Genomic DNA, 23,311 nt, shown 5'->3' with positions numbered 1-23,311 from the left:
TCGAAGAATGGGAAACCCCAGCGCGAAAATTACCCGAATTATCTCGAAATAGCGACAGAGAGTTCACGGCGCTGGAATTAATAAGGCTTGCTTGTTACGGGTTGCAAAGGGATCGTATGTCGAAAAGCGAAAGCTACTAATTCGGCTACGGGCTATATACATTTCTGCGCGTCGAAGAACGTTACGATATTTAATATCCATAACAACTTATTTTCCCGACGGAAGTTCGATAATAAGCTACTCGCAATTTCCAACAAAGTTTCCGGATGAAAAACCGTGGTTATTTCTCGTGTACTTTCCGCCGCAATGTTGACGAGTACGACGCGCGATAAGTAATTTATGCCGGTGCAACTTTTTAATATTAATAAAATGCGGATAGGTTATTGACAATTTCTTGGCTTTTCTTTAAGGTAGTACTTTAAAACAACTTACGATCTACGCTCGATTAAAAATCCCAAATAACGCATCAACGCTCGTGAAATAAAGATACAATATGTATCTGAATTCTTAATACTTTCGAATTTTGCTTGACGACTATCTATGATTTGCGTGGTTTAGATTTTTATAATTTTCTTACCCCTCTATAATTGTCCAATCATGCGCTGCGCTTGGCGTAAAAATTAAATTCGTAATGAAATTTAAATGCAATACCTATTCTCCATTATAATGTTTTTCAAGAAAATTTCTTTCCTTGAAAATAATTAAAATGTGCATTGCACTATGTGGCGCTTTAATTGCAAACATTACTTTCGCAAAACAAATGACTGCGACCCGGTTTATATATCCTGGAGTTATATTTTAACTTTTAACATAGTGTGCTGTCCGTATCAACTCGCATAAGCCGTTGGCAACAAAATGTTATCACCGTAATTGTCGCGACCTTTCTTATTAATATTTGTTGATCCAATTATTCCTATTGCAAGATAAATAGATCGCACTTGACTCATTTTTTTAAAAACTCTCTATTAGCTTCTTTTGTTATTACCTGTCGTCAGATTCTGTTCGTAGAATTTTCCTATTCCTAGAGTTTTCTCTTGTCTGTTTAATTTTCCGCAATTACTCCGTTTCTATTCGCTTGTAATCACATTTACCGTTTGAATTGCATTGGCTATAGAAATTGTCGCATTTAGATCCGAAAGCATTACGAAAAGTCATAATTTACTTCAGAAGATGATTATTAATCAAAATTATTAACATGTGAAATTGTATTTCCGTTTATTTTACGTAGTCATTTTCGATACGTCACTTTTTAATGGGTTTCGAATGTCAATGTAATTAAAGATCTTTTATTACAGTTACAAGTTTCATCCAAACATATCGTTATATGCGCGGGGTAATGAGAAATCGGATAATCGAAAATTAATAACTCGAATTACAACGAAATTGTTTCAGTTCATACATTTGTCGCATTCTAATTAATTTCACATATAACTCGCTGTCCACATAGATACGGCAACTTGTGGGGAAACAATTTCAAAAATGCCCAATTTTAGAGAGATCTAATTTTGAAAATTCCCCTCTATTTAAATCCGTCGAATGATTATACGCGATTTCGTCCGCTTAAAACGAAGGAAATCGTAATAAAAGGTGACGATTAAGCTGATTACCGTAACTCAATATCGCAAATTTCCTTGCTGTTAAACTATCCAATAATATTACGCCACGTTTCTTCCCATCAGCGCCGAAGATGCGATTTTATTGATACTTATTATGAAAAAAGGAAAATCGTGATTTGCATACCTACTTAAAATAAAGACAATTAAAATCGGAAAAAAATTAGTTTTAAAAATAAAGGCAGTAATAGACGCAATAAACGTACCTGTTATATTGCGGCGAGTATATTGAGTATTTCTTTTAATTTAATCAATTAACAAGTCAATATTGCATTTCCATGACGTCGAGCTATTCGGACAAACCTCGCGATATTGCAGAATATTAAAAAACTCTAAATCGAGTAGCTTATGCAGCAGCTGGGACAGAAATTTTTGCAGAAGTATCATTGTCCTGTTTACCCCCCGTTGTATGCTGCTGCCGGTATACTTTTAGCAAAAATTCATACGAAAATGTTATCGCGCGGGCGCGCGCGCGCGCATCTCGTTGGAAGCCCATTTGATACGGTACATTTTTCTATATATACGTTTCTAGACACACAGAATTCCAGTACCAAAACAGTCTGTTTATGCGAGGATCGTGAAATATAAAAACAATAGTAAAAAGTCAGTTCTCCTTATTTGCTCTCGCGTAGAATCTATTTGCGTGAGAAAATGCATTCGAGAGAGAATCACTCCTCCCCCCTCCCCCCCCCCTCGTCGGCTCGCCTCTCTCTCTCTCTCTGTGATCGATTCAATCAACATTTACGTCATCATTCTGTAAACTACGGGATAACCAGCTCGACGCGATACTCAGCTGCCGATTACAAGATTAATTCAATTCACTCGGCGCGAGTTGTCGAGCGGCATTTAGTTTATGGACGGGATATAAAAATCATTCGACGTTACGCTCAAATTTCCATTTAGGCGAACTATATTTGGGTTTCGCGTATATAACTCGCGCGCATAAATTATCGTCAGATAAACGGCGCAGCGCCGAGAGGGAAGAAAACGCGGAATTTGAGCAAACTTTTACAGAACATATTGAACCGAGTACATCTTCCACTCATTCTTCGCGCATTCTGTATCCTCGATCTCTATATCTCGCGCCGGGGAAGCAATTTATACGTTACGCATCGTGTTTCGCCTTATTTTACGCGGCCGTCATGTCAAATCGAACGCTATCGTCTGTGTAGCGCTATTATTCATAGTGCAGCTGCGAAATAATCCGGGAATATGTGAAAAATATGAGAAAGTAAAAGGAGATATGTATTCTGTACATATAGAATGGCGCGTTAGCTATAATCGTGCATGATGCGATATTTATGGCAGCTGCGTGCGTTGCACGCATAATTTCACATTAGGAAGATAATGGATAATGAAACGGTGTGTACGTTTGCGATATGCACCGCACAAATTACGTTGTCACGAAATAAGTTGATTTAAAATGATTCTGTGTTAGAATCGTTCTCTTTAAGTTTTAATTTTTAATATGTTTACTTTGAAAATTACATTAAATTATACTAAATAAAAGTAATTTTAACAAATTTTGTTCTGTCTATAAGTAAAATTGGCGAAAACAATATAATTTCATTTATACTACTTTTAATATAATTTTATACATTTATCGATATTATTTTATTTTATATATTTATATTTATATTATTTTCATCAACCTAGCGTAGACAAAACAAAATTTGTAAAAATTACTTTTATTTCAATAATGCATTACAGTCGTACAAATCCGATCAATTGCATTTCTATTGTCAATAAAAACGTGCATTAGCATGAAAAGATAATTGTGCGCGACAGTTGTTCCTTTCCAAAACATTTTTGTGAATTTATAAATAATTATCGGAGAGCAGATAAACATGAAGATCATCTAGCATCGATCAATGTTGCTCGTGAATATGGAAGTTTGCCTAATATAAGTGGTGCATGTACGACAGCGATTCTCCGCTAATTCGACGTCACGTCTACGCGTTTAATTTGCAGTCGCGAGACGCATCTCCGACGCGCGTCTCGCCTAGTCGCGTAGCATTCAACCTTCTGACGTTTATTCGCTTTCGCATAAAGTGCATTCTGTGTACGACGGCGAATTGACGTTGCTGTCGAAAAATTGCCGGCGGTGCGCGGTATGCAAATGGCGTATGTATTTTTCACGAAACGTCGTACGTATTTTATCGTTTCAGGCGGCGCTTTTCAACCCGAATTCTCCGGCCCTATCACCAATCAAACTGTGGCACTCGGGAGGGACGCCACTTTCACGTGTCTGGTGAAACATCTAGGCGGTTACAGGGTACGTTGCATGAAAAGCGACAGCGTGTCTGTGATGTCGTAACGCTCGCTTAACTTCTCGGGGTCTCACTTAACTTCTGAAAGGAGGCGCGCCTTTAAAAAGTCATATCTCTCCCACCAGGTTAAACTTCTGCGCGGCGAACACATCGCGAACATTTTGCATTTATTCGAGGTGTGTTAGCGTTATAATGTTGACACGGTCCGATAACCACTACAAAAATCTGACAAAAGCAAACAAGCGAGATAAAAGGCAACATAATCAGTAATCACATATGGTTCGAATCGTTGCATATTACTAGACACATTTACATTTATACATTTATATCCATCTCGATATTCGTGATGTAAAGAAGAATTGATATATCTAGTCCGGAAATTAGTTTTTACTTTCTGCAAAATGAAAGCAGATCCGCAATGAGAAAAAAAATCCTCGGCAAGTACACGGAAAAGACAGCGCTTTAAATAATCTATCTATACGATTTTCACGGACGGATGCAGAAGTCGATCCTGTTATATCTGCAAAAATTCTCACTTAAAAGCGAAAAGAAGAAGAGAGGAATTTTTCCGCACACTTTGACTCGACTTTTCCTCTTTCAGTCTGACTACAGAGAGAAGTTTTACCGATACACGTGTCCGTAAGATGATACGAGCGACTCGACGGTTTCTTTTCAACGGATTAACAAATTTTTCGCGAAGCTGATTTTGTATCACGGAACCTCGTTATCGATCGCGAGCACGATTTATAGCGGACTAACATAACGCTTTTAAATTTTGTTGCAAATTCACGTTTTCCCTTCGGTGGAATTTAATAATAACTTTATATGCACGACCACCGTATAGTGGGATTATCTTTTTCACGCATTATCGTTTATCTTTGCGCTCTTGCAAATTGCATTACGCCGCAGAGCGAGAACCAGTATAACCCGCAACTACATTACGGTATAACCAGTTGCTTCACCAGCCGACGTACTATTTGCTCGCAGTCGGTCAGATACGCTCAGATGTGTAGACTGGGGCTCCGCTATCCATATCTGACGTCCGACGAAATTGTAAACTGTAGAATGGAATACGCGATTACGTTTCACATCGATCCGAATCTCCACCGGCAGTTCGGCGAAGTAGAAGCGAAATATCAACATATCTGAACGCGTAATATATATTCTATTCTCGAATTCATTCGACTGTGTTTCCGTTTTCCGATCTTCATTGCGCAATTATTATTACCGTTAATTTAATCGCGCGGAACAATGAGGACCGTCGATTACGTGCAAATAAACGTCAACGGCCTCGTATCGGTCAAATTAAAACGAGGCTTCTAAACGGAGAATTATAATAATTAAATTTATGTGAAGCGCAATCGCGACACAATCGCGCTGGAAATCTGTCGTTACCGGACGTAGCCCCGAAGACGGGAAGGGGGAGTCTCTCCATTTATATAATTCACTTCCCAAAGGAATCTAAAAGTCAAATCCGAGGAGTGACTGACTCGCAAGCGTCCCCGTTTTATCGATGCTTCTTTAAACGATTCTAAATCAAGCAACTGTGATATCTGCTGAACAATCTTTGATAATTGTAATTAAAATCGATGAATCTCTCATGAAAGAAAAACGTGAGGTTCTCATCGACGATCACGAATATCCTTCTCGTGGATGACGAACGTGCAACGATATCCTCGCAATCGCGGAATATCGCGCGAATACACACACCGAGAATAATGACAAAGCCGCGATCGGGCGGCTGCCTTTGCATCTTGCCTTTTTCTATTTGATTGAAATGGGCGCGCGTACGTAGCGTAATTGCAGATGTGGGTGTATGGTGCGTGCGCTCGCGTGTGCTCGTTCCGCGTGAAATCGCGAGAGCTCCTCGCTCCACGATTCGGAATATTCTAAGGAAAATGCAAATACCGCCTGGAAGTTTGGCCAAGGGGAATCACGCGTGTCAATCCGTGTGTGCGCGCGTACGTATGTGCAATGTGTATGCATGCACACCACGGGACAGACATCCCCCACATCTGTTTGTATTCCGCAGTCGGATGCCTGTGAGGAAATTGCGGCGTCTTCGGCGAAATCCGCGACGCCGTCACCGCGATTTCCGGCACCGACTCCGCGCGCGTCTCCCCCCCGTTCGTTCTCACCGTCGTCTCCATCGCCTATTAAGGCCCCGATCCGGCGATTGATGTTCCAGGTCGGTTGGGTAAAGGCGGACACGAAGGCGATCCAGGCGATACACGATCACGTGATCACGCACAACCAGAGGGTGTCCGTGTCCCATAGCGACCACTCTATATGGAACCTGCACATCAAGGGCGTGCAGAAAGAGGACGGCGGCCTTTATATGTGTCAAATCAATACGGATCCTATGAAGAGTCAGGTATATATCGCACTAAAGTCCTTTAAATTAGGTAATACAGAGCTCTATATGTATATGGAGAGTGATCTCATCAATACTGCCCACATATTTCCATGGAAATCCGACCAATTCAATGAATCGCTCCTCCTCTCCTGCTTCCTTCATCCCCGAACAATGCCTTCCATTGAGTCGTTTATTTATTGTATTTTGTAAACATGATTGGAAGAGCTTCTTTTTGAGATTGTCCGACGATATAACGGACGCTATCGATTTACTCGTGAGTGACTACCGACATATTGCTCCCGTGAATTAACAACCGGTTCCGTCGAAAGTTTTTCCAATGCCATATGTGTGCTTCAATTACGAACTTTCCGCCATTCGTTCGAAATCGGGACGTCCATTTCTAGCGCGTTCCTAGCCGCGCCTTAACGCTCGTCGGCGGTGTTAATACCGACCAGCAGCGGGGTAAATCTAACGAGGCACAAGTTTCGCGGGGCATGCGAGAGAGCGACGACATCGCGGCGGCAACGGTGCGGTGGAAGTATCGTTAGGAAGTTCTCAGGAGAACGCTTCTAATAGCAGTTCGGCGCCGTTTTAGAAATGCGCGAAGCCACGGAAGGAACGCGCGGAATTTACTTAGGCGCGGAAACGGCGGTCTATTCGCCGCTTCGAGCATTTTCGGTAGTTACGCTCCTCCTTCGCTCCTCGTCTAACTGAAACGGCTAAAGCGGCTTCTTTAGAATTCTCCGAAAGAAACGACTAAATTCGCTAAACACTTGTCAGTGATTGCAAAAGATTTAAATTATGATAAATGAAATTTATTGGGAAAAAAATTCTTCAGATATTAAGTATTCTACAGCTAATGGTAATAACTTAATTAAATTAAAAGCTTAATTTAGTAAAAAGTTATTTGCCCTTTTTCACATTACACTTAATACGTTTTCTATTTATACTGATCACGATACTTCGCCTCGGTGTTGTAAGCCTGGATACATATAATCCTTGTTTGAAATTAGCTGTGGTAAACCAACAAACTCGGTGAAATAACTAATTGGGACGACCCTATCGACTGTATTCAGGTCGATAAAACATGGAGACCCCGGTTTGTCAACGGACGAAAGGTCACACGGTTTCGACGAGGTAAATTCGTCTCTCACATTATGTATATTTTATTACATATTTTATCTGCTAATGTTATATGCATATGTTACATAAACATGTTACGAAGATTTCATTTAGTGCGTTTGGGCATAATCTATGTCATAGATGGACCAAATTATATTATATATTTACTATTGCATTAAGTTTCAGTTATAAATCGTACTAGATTTATTTTAATTTTAATATGAAAAATGCGCACGATTCGACAAAAATATGATAAGTTTGATACACAACTTTTATTTAATAAAAACCCATAAAATATTCGCTGAAGTAATTCGATGAAGTAACATATCGTAATATTACTCTCTCTGCGACGCGTATATACATCACCAATAAAATATATCCAATAAAATGATAGTAATGTGCGTAAATAAATATTCTACGCTGTTCCACGACAATCGATTTTACGAGAACGCGACTTCTCGTGTTCTTGCCTGAACTTAACTTCGCGAAGGATAACCGTTTTCCAATAGAGATTTAGTTCATAAAATAACCAGCGAATGTGAATCGTATCTTTAGCGCTTGCTATTTTCAGAATAATCTGAAAGAAAAATTGTTCTGTGTGTCATAAACGACCTCTCAATCAATCACAAGAAATAAGTTAAGATCTTTATAAGAATTCTGCCTAAAAATACATAGAATATTTGCCTACATTTATTTATAGATGCTTCGATTTCCTGAAATCGGTTTGTCTCTTAATAGAAGTTCGATAAACACGATATTTTCACAATCTTTCAACGCTGAATCTTGAAAATTTTTGTAAAATAAATGAGACAGAATTTATATCTGTCGACGTAACGCCAATATCGCTGATCTTTTTTGCATTCGCGGTGAACGCCGCGAAAATCGGTTGCGATAAGTTGCGAACTGCGAGTGAAACAATTAATCGAGCGACCCCGCTGCCGGTGATGCCCGCATCGATAAAGTGCCAAGATGCGCCCGAGTTAATCGATAGTTGCTCAGTTACAATCGGACCGCGTCCCACTTGGCTCACGCAATTAATCATCCCGGCCTCAGTTTGCTAACTATCATTAACATAATCCATTGGTGTAATACGCGCGATCGTATTCACATTAGAACATAGGAAATCAGGAATATCTTTCGAGGACTACATTGCCTCGTTAATAAAGCGAAGAAAATCTCTCTTTCACTATAAATTTATTGCCTTTCAAATCACGATACCAGATACTTCCCAGAAAGACCAATTCAAAATTTTAATCGTCGACAGAGAAATATTAATCAACTAGATGTATTTCGAAACCACATAATCTACCACAAACGTAACACAATAGCTAGCCGATGAATGTAATCTTGGTTTAATAAAATTTAATCAAGTTTACTGGTTTATCGGTTTATCCACGATAAACATCGCGCATTGCATCATGATCGTACTCATGTTTCCGGTGAAACATTCGAGCGACGTGAAAGCGAGAAAGTGAGAGATCGAGCGAGAGAGATGTAAACGGAGCAGAGAAGAGAAGAGAGATCTCTAAAGCGCTCAAACACGGGAAATAGCGACAATCGCTGCACAGCCTCGTTTACACATCTCGATACTTTCCGCCGCCTGTAATCGTCGTCGGTGACGCGCGATAGCAAACCGCAGGGATATTAACCGTCTACCGTCGAGCTGCCGTCGGGTATTAGCTGCTGCCGACATAACAATCTGTACAAGTATCGAAGGCATTTCGCCCTCCGCGTGCGCACGGCTGGCGCAAGACCCGCGGCATACTTAACGAGCCCGGGAACTTAACGAGCCGTCCTCGTCAGTTCGGGTACCCGTTTATGAACATCGCCTCAAGTAGCGCTTAAATCCTCCTCCATCCCTACCTGCCGACCTATTTCGAGTTACGGCTGCGTATATAGTCTTATCAGAAAAGGATTGGAATATTAAGTCGCGTTTAACGACTATTATATACGCGACCGGCATAGTAATCGCCGATAAGAATGCAAAGATCGCCTCCTCTTGCTCCGCTCCGTGTCGACTTTTATGTGACGCGATTGTTGAAAAATCGCCAAAAGATTAATTACCGGACCGAGGTCTCCATTTATATTTTTTCTAATGGCGCACAAATTCATTAGAGTGTAACAAACAACAACGTGACAACAACCGAGTCTTCAAAATTCGCACGCTTCTCTTTTAAATGCACGCGATACTGCGCACAGTTAGACGGTAATTAGTCGCGTAAAAATTACAAGCTTTACGAGCGTAAAGCCGCAGAGATTTTTCTCGCGGTGCAAAAGACGCTTAACGAGCCACTTTAGTTAACGCGCGCCACTCCTCGCTCGTTCCCTCGGATAACATTTGCGTTGTCTTACCGGGAGACCGGAGTCGACCGCGGTTGTCTGGTTGCTTTAAAGTAACACCTCATCCGCCTCTCTTGCCGGCAAAGTGATACGGGTACGAGACGCCACTGGAAGTCGAGATCTAATTTTCCGACATTTCGGATTGAATTCGCTCGAGCCCCGCCCCGTGCCAGCCGGAGTTTCCCTCTTTTCGCGGAGGAAGAAGGCTGTAATCTTAAATAGTGCGCGGAGCGTAACATAGCGATGGCTGCATGCTGGTGAGACGGCAGCAGGTGCCTACTCTCCGATCTCTCGTGTCGTTCTTACTTTACGAGGCACTAAGCTAAATAACGGATGCTCTGTGAGCAACACCGTTGAATGCCCCGGCCAATCGTTCGACGATCTTTCGGCCAATTGTTCGAGGAAAGAATGAATAAGCTGTAAGATCAAAATAAGCTGTAAGACAGGAGGCGTAAGATATGCAAAGGATGAAAAATGTATCTCTTGGAAATAGGTTTTTGGAGCAACGTGAAATCATTTTGTATTGAGATGCTGCATATCTTGTTCCACAATCGAATCTACCTTCTAGTTGATTGAATTCTGTGATTATTATTATCTTATTGTCTATTGGTGATATCTCATTTCTTTTGCCTCGTTTCTCATCTTGCGTCGTGTTTTTGTCTGTTTCACGTTACTCTCTCCTTGCCTTCCGAGACAGACATGATTCGCCGCGAGCGGTAAGGCTATAGTGATTTTGTCGGGGCATTCTTCGACAAATCCGACAGGAAACAAAGTCGACATACAGATTTTCTAACTAACAATAAGTGAAATACGCGAAAAATAACGATGTAGAATATGTTATAGTAATTATATTATATAATACGTAATCTTAACACATCATGAAAATAAATTATAGATAAAACTATAATCTTTGAATGATAGATCGTGTAAAGCAATGAAAAATTTTCTTCTATTCATTTTTTTCTATCTTGAATTTTTTCCATTTTAATAGAAAAAAGTTATAACTCAGTTACTAGAATCACCCTTATATAATTGTTGTGTTATGTCATATTTTATTATATTTGTTATATACTCATAGATATTTCTATTATTACTTTATAATATGAAAATTTTATCATTATTTTATAATACAAAAATTTGACCTATACACAGTTTAGAAAAAAGATAAACGCTTTGAAAATAAACGTCAAAATTTTTCCTGATGTATCATCAGGATCACTAAAACTTAGCCGATGACGAGATAAATTACCTTATACGTAGACAAATGTTTCCTCCATAAAATCTTTTCCTCTATTTCAGATTGCCGTTTCTTTTTTTCTCATTCTGGCGCGCATGTACATCAATAGTTAAAACACGAGCGTCGCCCTCCGCAAAGGATGCCGTCTCGCCTCTCGTAACTATATTTCCTCGTTGCCGAATACGGTAGTACCCTTCGCGCGTCGCTTATAATTCCGACTGCGTGTCTGATAAAATTTACGTGTACGTATGGCAAGGCGTCGGCTTGCGCGTCGGCATGTGCGTCGTCTTTCTTGAAATTTCGCGTCACTTCTTCAAAGCCGTCTACATAATTCCAACGCGACGGAAACGCACTGATTTAGTCGGGTAATTGAATCGAATCTCACGAAAATATTTTGTGTGTGTGTGTGTGTGTGTGTGTGTGTGTGTGTGTGTGTGTGTGTGTGTGTGTGTGTGTGTGTGTGTGTGTCTCATAAATGTTTCATTGCCCTTGGAACATTTTAGGACAAATTCGTGAATTTTGTTCATTTGATATTTATTCCTCTTTATTTAAAATTAATCACGACAAAATTAACTTAAATTAACACTATCTCGTTTATTATATCTTATCATATCATTACACTACGAGTGCTTAATTAAAATCGTTCATAATTTTTAATTTTCATCATCGATTTTTATTACGATTTTTATTACGGGTTTTTACTATTATTATTATATCCGGGAAAGGTGAAGATATTTTTCTTAACGCATTATATTTTCCAACATAGTATTTTTTAGACACTAAGACGAACGTAAATGCTCGTTTTATTCGAGCTTATACTACTAACTATTACTAAACAATGTGTGGTTTCTCAATTATACTACATGCCTGATTATGTTGAATGGAACTGTGCGCATACATATGGGTTAATAATGATCCTGCGGTTCGAAGCTGGCTAACGAGCGATAATGAGTTTCCACGAACGTGTTCTTTGCAGATCTGTTTGCCCTATGATACATTCTATGAATCGAGATAATTCTGCACACTGTCCATAATTTTTATATTATTATTAAAATATAATTCTCCATATTTCTCATTTTATTCCTGTGCTTTTATTTTCAATATTGTATTAATAACGCTACTGTTTTTGATGTATCAGTTACGATCGTTACAAGCATGAAAATTATTTATGTTTATTTTATATAATATAAATTACGCTTCTGTGTATTACAATAACACAATTTGTCCAGGAAGAGAAAATCGCGGAAAACAGACTTAACAGATAACGCTATATCTAGATAGATGCAGCTATCATTGGTTCTGGGAACCAGAGATTGACCGATCAACGGGACGCGGGTTTATTCACCGAATTGCGACGCGGACTGATACAGTCATTCGCAGGCGCATAATAATTAATTTACGGCGCGCGCGGATGTGGAGGAAGGGAGTTTCATAATTCAGTGGCGACACGTACGAGTTTACGCGCTCGGGCACGTGTCTCGCCGCGCTCGTCATCGTCGTCGTCGTCGCGTTAGGTGGGTAAGGTACGCAGTTTGCATTCGTCGGGGACTGTTTCTCGAGCGGCACGGTGCAGCGACGGCGGCTTGCCAGACAACTCGGTTATAACGATTGAAGTTTCGTCGTGGCGTGGATTACATCCTCGTAATTGCGCGCACACCTCGCGCCTTCGCGTCTTACGTGAGGACGGGAAGGGGGGGGGGAGGAAAGCGGCGTCGCGCGTGTGAGAGGGACTTCCTTTAAATCGAGGGAGTGAAAGGAGAATTGAGGGGAAGTACGACGGAGGATATGAGGGAGCGGAGGAGAGACGGGGAAGGAGGTCTTTGCACTCGTACTGACGCCTCGCGGCTTGACGTACGACTACCGACAAAAGTTCCCAACGCCAGACATTCGAGGTTGATCCACATCCTCGATTCTGTCGTGCGCTCCGCTGTCTTCACTCCTCGCTTGGGAATTATAACGCGATAGCGCCTCCGCGTGCTGATAAGCGTCAAATGCGTAGTTACTGCGAAGCGCTTTGTCGCGGAGGATTATTTTACACCCTAATATGAGAAAATGCGCCGTACATCCAGCATTTTGACGCCACCAGGTGTTAACCTGGTTACCTCTGAACAATGACTTGTGAAGATTGTTGCACACGGCGTAATTAAAACTTAGACTTTTCAGCAACTTAAAATCAAGAGTCATCTTTCGAACTCATCGAAATTATTAATAAATTCTCTTCGATAAGGAATTATATTATTTGTAGCTTCACAATTACAAAAAAGAATAAGAGTGTATATTTAATTCTTTTATTATTACATCAAAAATATATTTTTATATTAAAAACAAATGAATACGTGGAAGCACATTAATCGACATATGATATTCGATATGTGAAAACGATTTTCTTTTTATTTAGTTAAACGAGTAGATTAAACAGACGCGATTTTTGAACACGTGACTCACGTGTAACGATAACTCATGTGCGTGATTGTTAGGCTTCGCGGCGGGCAATAATGATCGCGCCGACTGTTAGTTATGATATTTGGTGCTACCGTGCGCCGTTAATTAACGAATAACCGGCGACATACACCGACATCCGTACTGGCAACAGCAGCAGGTTGTACGGCCATAATATGTTACCGGCGTCGAGCTAAAGTATATAGAGCAAGATGCTTGTGAGATTTAGGGACGTTCGTGTTATTCGACTCGGCCTTATGGCTCTGTACTTTGTAGTCTACTTTAATTTACGAAAAGGAGGAAAAAGCCGACGATATATAAATAAACTGCCTCGGTAAATTGCTTGTTACATCCAGAACCGCATCTAAAAAGTTGGTGGCTTCAGGATGTTTTTCCCACGTGCAATTATTCAATTAATCTCAAAAAGTCCGACCGACAGAGATCCGTTTGTTCTCATTAATTTCGCAATTTTATTTCGCGTCTATCTGCCGCGAATAAAAACTAGTTATCCCAAATATTATCACCATAGGAGCACTGTAGGCCGCGACAAGGGAAATAAAGCGAGCTCTATGTCATTGCATTTGATTCGCTTGTTGTTATCAACGCTGCATATCAGATGAATCACATTCGTGATGCGATATATGGTGGAAAAAATATCTACCTCGAGATGAAGCGCGTATTACGGTTTTGCAGGAAATAATTTATGTAGAAATTACAGCCTTGACCGTGTCGTGTTTCCTCTCGTCTCATCATCGTGAATTTCGCATATGTGTTAATTAAAATGAGCGCAGTTAGTTGCATAAAAAAACTTACCGTAGATGAGTCGCAATATTCAGACTTGAATAATAGTCCCACTTGTACTTTCAGGATTGTGGTATACCTATAATGAAAAAAATTGTTATATATTCATATTAAATATAATCTAAATCCGAGTTTTTAGATGTAATAATTGAACAAATGAAATAATGGAAGAGAAATAGAATTACAATTATGGCTTTAATTAAATGAAATAGAACTATAAGAGAGTTTTTGCAATACCGTCTTTTAGATACGGTAAATGTATCTGAATTATATAGATACGCTCACCGTCACATTAGGGATTTTGTTACGGTAATCATAAACCTTATTCTCTCAAAAATAACGTCGAACGTTATCTAAATAGCGTTACGATGAACGATGTGCATGCGACGTTTCGCCTTTCGACCGACAATGTGAATTTAGACGGTGAACGTATCTATAATTCAAATACGTTCACCATATCTGAAAGACGGTATTGCAAAAACAAGCTTCAATTAACTATTATACTCGCTGAACTTAAATCACGATATTTATTTATTAACGCTGATCTATTTTCTCCAGACAGGTATGCTGTCTATTGTTGTGCCACCTGATTTCGATCCCGAAGCTACATCGAGCGACATGATGGTAGGCGAGGGCGGCCAGGTAAATATCTCCCTTTATTTTACGTCGTTCCATAATTTTGGTTCACAGTTATCAAGAGAAAGCTTTTAATTAATAACATCTTAAAGGCTTAAGGGCTTAAGGATAATTTTTCTAGCAATAAGAAACAAGCCTTCTTTTACAATTTACATTACCGTTCTTTGGAATACGACGATTAAATGTTCTTTTTGATCGAAATTAATTTTCGTCTCAATCAAGATTCCATCTGCATACGGAGATAAATTTATGAATAAATATGCTAGAGAGGAAAGATGCTCTATGGAACGACTAGACCGGGGGTCGTTAAATAATTTACTCTACACAGAAGCCGTCATGAATAAACGACGGTTTATTGCTTACAAATGTGCTGATTTACGTGTGTAGTAAATTATCGGGCCAACGTTATATTCCGCGTGATTCATGTCGGGGAAATCTATATCGGAAAACGGCAGTGCGCCACGAGTGTGCAACGGCTCGCGTCTGAATCTACAAATAACCTTGTAAACTTCGTCATCATTAATAACGCTTTAATTAGGAAATTACTAGTAAATTGCTTAAATCCCCCAAGAAGTTTATGATCAGATAGGAATATCAAATTAAAAATACTATTAATTTTGGGTTTGAATGTATTTGCCTCTCATCTGTACACTGACGTATATAAACTAGTTGTCATATTTAGAAACGTGTCAACTGGAACTCCAATTAATATAAAAAATGGTTACAATGTTGCAGCACGCTTCATAATGTCATAGCGATTTCGTAACTGCAACTTGCAACACCTGTTGCAAGTGCTATTTGAACATCACGCTGTCATAAAACCAACCCGTAATTATTATCAAATGTCTTTCTGTTATTAATAACTTTAATTTTAGCTTTATAATCTCACGTATCTTACAATTAGAGCTGAAAAAGGCACACACACTGTTTGAACGATGAAAACCTGCTCTTCGAGGAAAAAAAGTATAACCGTGCATATATAAAACTGGGTAATAGATTTTGAGCCTAATCACTCGTAAGTAATTCATTTAATCCGACAATCTTTCGCGCAATTAATTTGTGAGAATGTAATCTGGCACACGCGTGTTTTACGGCCGGTCTTGATTCACGCCCGGATGCTGTAAGTAAGCTATCAGTGAAAATAAGTGACCTGTTGCTCACAATTCATATTCCGTGGCAGTCGCGCAATTTGTGCGAATACCTCATCTCATCCTCGCGTTTTTCCGCGCGCATGGCCGCCGCGCCCGCGCCGGTGTCGCTCGGGTAAAGAATATTGCGCTTCCCTCGGAACGTCTGACAGGACGCTTTTACGAAGATGCGACAGCTCCACGGAGCTCCACCATCGTGGACCATTTTAAACTTTGAAATTATACCGGCGCATAGCGAGTTTCCCCCTATTATAAAGCTACCGCAGTTGGTATACTGAAAATTGTACGACTGTCAGTTTGATAAGTTACTTTCCATCTCTTTTGACGAGTTTGTCGGGACACATGTCTAAGTATTGTATCGTACTATTTTTGTTAACAACGAAATTGTACGTATTTGATGGATATAATTTATGTACTTGAGAAATTATTATAATCACAAGTTTTGACTTCTCTAATACGATGAAACTTCAGTCTTTGCTCATTTCTGTAAAATGTCTTTTAAGGACGTAAATTATATTAACTTGTACTGACTGAAATGTTTTTATTTAATGTGTCTCAAAATCTCCAAACGTACTATTAATGACAGATTCTTTTAACCAACTTAAGATCAGTTTTTCCTTAACGAAAATGTCGAGGCATCCAAATTATATAAGAGAGTGAAAAAAAAAGACTTTTTTTTACGTACTAAACTTTAAGTCAAGTAAACAACAAAATTACGTTCTTCAGTTAACTTTGAATAGAGTTTACTTTAAGAGAATTTTAATTCGAGACGTAGCCACATAAAAATAAATGATTCAAAAGATTGGAAAGTTGCAATATAAGCGGAAACCTTCCTCAAGTTTTTTGCTAGGGAGAAATTGACCACAAAATTTTGTTATTTAGAACTAATTGTTTTAAAATATCTTGTATATATGGTGAAAAAGTATTAGTAAACATATTGAAAGAAATATCTCAGCGTGTAAAGCAATTTCATTTACCTAATCAATTGAACAATTTCTGCCTCAAATCACACATTCGCCCTTAAGGGGTTACATACGTTTGACAGGCCTTAAAACTAGGTCGAAATTAACGAATTTTTATTGTAGGTAAAATTATGTTATATTAAAAAATGAAAATACATGTCGTGTAGAGTAATCTTTTGAGAATATCTCTCAAAAAATTCAATAAAAAATATCAAAAATTGAGGTAAAATAATTTTACCACAATAAAAATTCGTTGATTTAGACCTAGTTTTAGGCCTGCCAAGCGTATGTAACCCTTTAATGTGACAACTTTAATGTGACTAATAAATACGATGTCTGACAGCAGCAGATCCAAAGCACGGCTATTAGTCGTCAGGGGACAATTGTAAAAAAAAAAAAAACTAAAGCTTCCATTGCCTGACGCGTTAAACAAAGTTGATAAAAAATTTAAACTCCAATCGAGATTTTGGTTTGTGTCCACCCGTTTTCTGGTGGTGGAAGTCGAATCTCTCTCTAGCCGCTAGCGAGATAAATAAATAATTTTGTTCAGACCATATAACTGTTATTATTAACGACGCGTCTCTCGTGTGTTCGCCAAATTGTCGTAAAATATTTAAAAAAATCCAAAAAGATCGACCCTCGCAGAGATTTTCGGTGTTCGAATTTCGTTCCATAACGTTTTCACGTTGTACTTGGACAAATGTCAATATAAAGGATTTTAATTTTTAAACTCATTTTCTTCTAGCAATAAGAGATATATATCGCATTTAGAACATCTATCCTCGGCCTAGTTGCGGTCTTGATTTAAAATTGATAGGACTCCTGGCAAAACGTGAAGTTCTCTCTTCGCATAAGCTTCTCCAAACTCTCCCGGGGGTAATACTTCCCAAAGAATGTTTAATGTTTTGCTGAGATTGCACGCTTCTCTCGAATTATAAATATATGCTTTCGATATATTTCCAATCAATACATTTGTTTATTTCTCGAAAATATGATATATGCATATTTAATTTCAAAAATCTGGTTGAAATCGACATATCGTATTAATTTACATCCACGTCTCGATGACATTAGTAACATTTGAAACTTTACCAGGTCAGGTACTCTATTATTAATAATACAATATTAAATAAATGAGTTAATAACATGTTAATGAATTTGTGCTTATTTCATTCGTCTGTTATTTTTTCACTTTTCTGGAAGTATTTTTCGATAAATAATATTGTTGTAGGACATGATCAGAAATGTATACATACGTCAGTATTTTTAGTTATTATATACACATTAAGCGTCGATAAATTTTAAGCGCTGAAAAAGCAGTTTCGAAAAGTTAAAAGAGTCGCGTCTTATTTTATACTTTTTTGAAGGTAGTTACGCAAAATACATGACATGCAATAACTTACGTTGCACCTCGGGATCGTGCTAACACGATGTTCATCCAAAAATGTCACAGATATTGCAAGCTAGCAGGTGACGTGTCAGTGGAACACAAGCAAACAAACAGCGCAGTATGCTGCGACACGTGTCGTGTCGTTAATTGTCAACATGCCGTTTATATTTTCCATTGTAGAACACACAGATATTCATTTCGCGTTACGTTTCGCAATTCGCGTAGCCCCATTCGCTGCCCCGTGCGTTTCGAGTATCCATAACATTGTAACCGATGAAAATCAAGCCGATATTCATAATTGATGGCTGCGAATGCAGAGACACGCTAGAGCGAGAAATTATGAAAATCGACTTGATTTGATCGTGTCTGACCCCGTTCGGAACCAAAAATAGCCTCGCGGATCGTTTAGATTATTAAAGCCCACCCAGAAGCGAAAATATCGCTAAATTAAACCTCCCGTTAACGAGAATTGGAGGAGGTTCGATAAAATTGACCGCGCGAGCGCAACGAAGCAGGTAACCGTTAAAAATCGCCCGACGCGACGCGACGTCCCGGTCGATGCTGGATATTTCATGCCCCTCGCGATCGTAGATTCGTTTTCCGCTCGAGTATCCGCGCGCGCAAGCCACCATTGTTCCGGACAAGCGTCCTCGCGCGCGTACGTGTTTTACATAGAGACGGGGGTCCCGCGTGCGTTTCTTGCTCCCTTCCCCCCCCCCTCTCTCTCTCTCTCTCTCTCTCCCTTATTCCTCCAAATATATTTGGATGAAGCACGGCATTAGTGGAGTGCAATAACGAACTCGCTTCTCTTTATAATTCCGGTTTCATAACACGTACAGGTGAAGTTAACGTGCCGGGCGAGAGGCGTTCCCGAGCCGCGCGTATCCTGGCGCCGGGAAGACGGCAAGAACATTATAATTCGGGAGCCATTTGCAGGAAGCGCCCCGAACCAGAAGTCTCACGGTAAGATTTAATATAGATGGTACGCCCGCGCCGCGCGCCGTTCCGCCGATATAGCGCGGAATATACAATTATGTTTTCCTTAGGCGCGCATGCCGCGCACCGCGCGCGATCCCGTTAGTATTCAAATTCCCTCATTACGAATTGCGATTCCGGACTTTAAGATGAATTTCGTCCGGAAACCGATTCCCCCCCCCCTCCCCCCGCTGATGTTACGAGATGACGGCCTCCGCCCGCGACTTATTCTGCCGAACGGCCGGCCGCGCCGTCGTTCCGCGGATCATTAAACGTAATGTCGAATTTAGCCGCGCGTTTAATATTGAGCCAGTTACGGAACACACGCGTTTGTCTTCTTTAGGTCTTCTCTCGTGATTTATGCTCGTATTAAAACAGGAGAATCATTTCAAGTAGGAAATAGCAGTTTGTCGAGAATTGCTCTTAGCCGCACAGTTTGAAGAATCTTATATACGCCCGAATTTTCCTTCCGAAATTACTGAAGTGAAAGGTTGTAATAATTAACAATCAAATTTCGTTTCTTCAATAAAGCAAAACTTGATATTAATTTTCTACTTGCAACCACTTTTAAAACACGGTTATCAGCGGGTCAAAGAAATCCTAGATTATATGTGTCTGCCGAGGAAAACGGACGCAAACGGCCGACACATGTGAAATTGTTGCATATTTCTTGACGAAAGCGCTCGAGAGGATGATCGTAAAATGGACGTTGTTGGTTGCGGAAGCACTACCGGCGAACCGAGCGAAGCGTCTCACCTCGCCCTCGGCCGTCGCGTTGCATCGGTCTCGGCTAAACGACGTATTTAGTATTCACTTCAGCGTGGTGATACTAATAGCAGGCAAATTTCGCCGTACTGTGGTCCACGGCAAGGATGCACGCCGCGGCAACCGGTGTAACATATGCTGAGCGCGAACCTGCACCTCCGGATGACCCGGCTCCGACGGCTTATTGTCGACACTACAATCGCAGTGATTATCGGACCCATGCCGGAAGAGTTTCGCCTTAGTCTCGCGATCACCGCAAATTTAATTAACATTGCGTGGACATTTTGCGCAAATGAGAAAAATAAGCGGGCGGAAAAGGAAGCGCGAGACAATGTAAATTATGTTTGTAAATAAAAAATTTTAAATCTTCCAGTAATTTAAGTATTCAGACACGACTGTCTCTCAAACGGAACGTTCTCCAATCCCGAGATACATATGTTTCATCCGTTTAATTCCCTCGATTCTGGCGAGATCGTTCACGATTTCTTATTCTTGTTTTCCGCGTCAAAATATTATTCTCAGAGAACTAATTTTCGAGCGCGAATAAAGAATAAACCATTACTTTTAAGATTTGAATAGGTAACGCGGAGTCGCGTAGTTCGTCGGGACTTCATGGGTATACTTCGATTAAAGTAAGTTCGGTGCGCGGCGGTAGGACGCGAGTAAAACGCGGACGTTTATGCCGTTTCCGCGTAATTAACTCGCGGGGGTGGAAAACACACGGGTGTGTCTCAGGACCTTTGAGAAAATCGATGTTTTTGCGAGCTGAACTGCGATGTAGCGTAACGAGGCCGCAGGTGAGGAGGGTCCCGTGCGTTTGCTTACGATATTTCGCGGTTAAAGGAACAGGTGCAGGCGCAACAAATTGCGCTCGTCTTATCTACGTGCGCCACTTCGTTGTTTGCATCTGAATACACTCGCGAACTTATTCAGAATGAACAATATGTAGAGGGTGTCGCTTAACAAAAAGGTTTCTTTTGATTAATTTACACACAGATGTCGGAACATGCGCGCTTAAGCGAGAAACTATTGGATGTTTTTACACTACCGTTGGAACTTTTTAAAATCGTACTGAAATGTAAAATGAATAAATTCGCAACACTAAGAAAATGTAATACGCAAAAATATGTAAACGCGTGCGTTGCATGTTCCATAATAAAATATTGGAAAAACATAATTAGCGCGCATATAATAACATTAAACGTGTTTATTGTTTTATTGATTATCGACCGTCGCTTTTGTAATAGGTCGTTCACTTCACGTTCTTTTTCCGTTCATCTATATATAGTCATTGCTCTTCGTTAAATAATAATACCCAGAGACAATTGATCGTCAGCTAATGTTTCTACTAATTAATTATATACGAATATATAATTAAATTGACGTAATCTCTAGAAAAAAATTAGCTTTGATAAGATAAGAAAGTGAATTTATTATTATTAATCTGTGTTAATTATTGTGTTCGTTCAATAAAATGGAATAATTCTGATCAAATATTTATCTCCATTAATTAATAAATAGTTGTTTTGCTCTGTATATCAGATGTGCTTGATTAAACCTTATTAGCGTAATAATTACTCGCTTAAAAGTAAAATATTATTGAGACCTATTATATACTGAATTCATATCTGATTTGTGGAAAATAAGTAACGTATCTTATATTCATGTATTATTGAAGTAAATAGATATACCTAGTAAAAAATAAATTAGTAAATCGAACCAAATTTCGATATTTCAAGAAAAAATCAACTTTATTAGAATAAAGTATTGGAATTATCATTTAGAATAAAAAAATCTTACATTATGGACGCGAATTTTGGAGCGCGCCAGCGATCTATGTATCAAGGATTATCAGTCTTATTCGATTTTAATGCCTACTGTTCTCAGTCCGAATCGTGTCCGAATTTTCGGGCGAGGAGCTAAAACTGACGAAGATCTCGAGGAACGAGATGGGGGTTTATCTGTGCATCGCCAGCAACGGGGTTCCGCCCGCGGTCAGCAAACGTATTTCTATCAACGTTCATTGTGAGTAATAGTGATTACGATCCGAGCCGTTGGATCGGACGTACGGTGTACCTTGTAGAAGTCGAATCCCGCCGTGCCGAGGCTATGCAACAATATCTTCCGACTTCGATTTACAGTTCCGCCAGTGATTCACGTACCCAATCAGCTGGTCGGCGCGCCCTTGGGGACCGACGTGATCTTGGAATGTTTCGTCGAGGCGTCCCCGATGTCGATTAACTATTGGGTCAAGGACCCCAAGGGTGAGATGACACGTGAGATGACTTTCTCGTTAAAAATAGAGCCCTTACTCTGTATTCCATAATGGATCGTTGTTCCGTTGTGGATTGCGCTTTAATACTATGATATTTCAGCGTAATATTTTATTTAATCATCGTGTGTTTTTTCAATCCATAATGCTTGCTAATTTTATCATTGGCAATATTACTCGTTGGCTGTATTCTTTATTATTTATTGTTTGGAAATTTTGTTAATTTGTTCCGTTTATCAGCTTGTCAATAATTGCTCGTATAGATTGATTTCAGATCTGGTAAATTATAAATAAAAGAGATATAAAAGGAGCTAACGAACCAAGCCGGATGTACGTGCTAAGAATGTGTTACAAATTTAAATAAATAATGTAATATCAACCTGCAATAAAGTCATCTTCAGTGATGGGCTATAATATAAACCGTCACTTACAAAGTCGATCTATAATAGTCAAATTATAATTCGCAAAACGTGTCACATTATTTATTTATATTAACGTATGTCACATTATTTATTTAAATTTGTAACACATTCTTAAAACGTACACCCGGCTTGGTTCGTTAGCCTCTTTTATCTACTTAGTTTTTAAATTATTCAAACCTTGATCTATTATTATCTTATAAATTATATGTATTTTGGTTATTATTAATTTCATACATTGCCATTCAATATATTGAATAATTCTTATGGTCGCTTTTTGGACAGAAAAAAGATACAGATTAATTAACAATTATAATTATTAGTTAAATAATTTATAGATTAAATTTGGGTTAAATGTTTAAAGAAATATAAGTGAAAAAATGAGTATGTTATATCATTAGGCGATATTTAACTATAAATTTTTTTGTAACACTCTATGCATTTACTCGTATATGCCAATATACATTTCAAATTATTAACAATTCAATTTCCTCTTGTTTTCTATCAATGAAATATATTAATTTTAATAATAAGAGTCAATTATTAACAATAAAGTTTTCACTTCC

At 39.2% G+C, this 23,311-nt stretch overlaps 1 protein-coding gene and 1 long non-coding RNA gene across 6 annotated transcripts in view; one reads left to right on the top strand and one right to left on the bottom strand.

Moving 5' to 3' along the window:
• Positions 1-23,311, top strand: part of LOC139787562 (lachesin) — a 96,025-nt gene that overhangs the window by 60,473 nt on the left and 12,241 nt on the right. For 4 of the 5 annotated variants that reach the window (XM_071726742.1, XM_071726746.1, XM_071726745.1 and 1 more), the window contains 6 exons: positions 3,782-3,888; positions 6,072-6,257; positions 14,737-14,820; positions 19,154-19,277; positions 21,942-22,079; positions 22,196-22,330. In XM_071726742.1, coding sequence (XP_071582843.1) covers positions 3,782-3,888; positions 6,072-6,257; positions 14,737-14,820; positions 19,154-19,277; positions 21,942-22,079; positions 22,196-22,330 — 774 coding nt within the window. The remainder of the gene's footprint in view (positions 1-3,781; positions 3,889-6,071; positions 6,258-14,736; positions 14,821-19,153; positions 19,278-21,941; positions 22,080-22,195; positions 22,331-23,311) is intronic. The other variant, XM_071726743.1, reaches the window with a different exon arrangement.
• Positions 14,156-23,311, bottom strand: part of LOC139787563 (uncharacterized) — a 214,149-nt gene continuing 204,993 nt past the window's right edge. Inside the window, exon 3 of the long non-coding RNA XR_011722657.1 lies at positions 14,156-14,257. This is a non-coding gene — a long non-coding RNA (uncharacterized lncRNA). The remainder of the gene's footprint in view (positions 14,258-23,311) is intronic.

This window comes from Temnothorax nylanderi, unplaced genomic scaffold (genome assembly GCF_030848795.1).
Source record: "Temnothorax nylanderi isolate EJ_2023f unplaced genomic scaffold, tnyl_v1.0 TNYL_tig0010_pilon, whole genome shotgun sequence".
In the NCBI taxonomy this organism is placed as follows: domain Eukaryota; kingdom Metazoa; phylum Arthropoda; class Insecta; order Hymenoptera; family Formicidae; genus Temnothorax; species Temnothorax nylanderi.
This window is presented reverse-complemented; position numbering and strand designations above follow the sequence as displayed.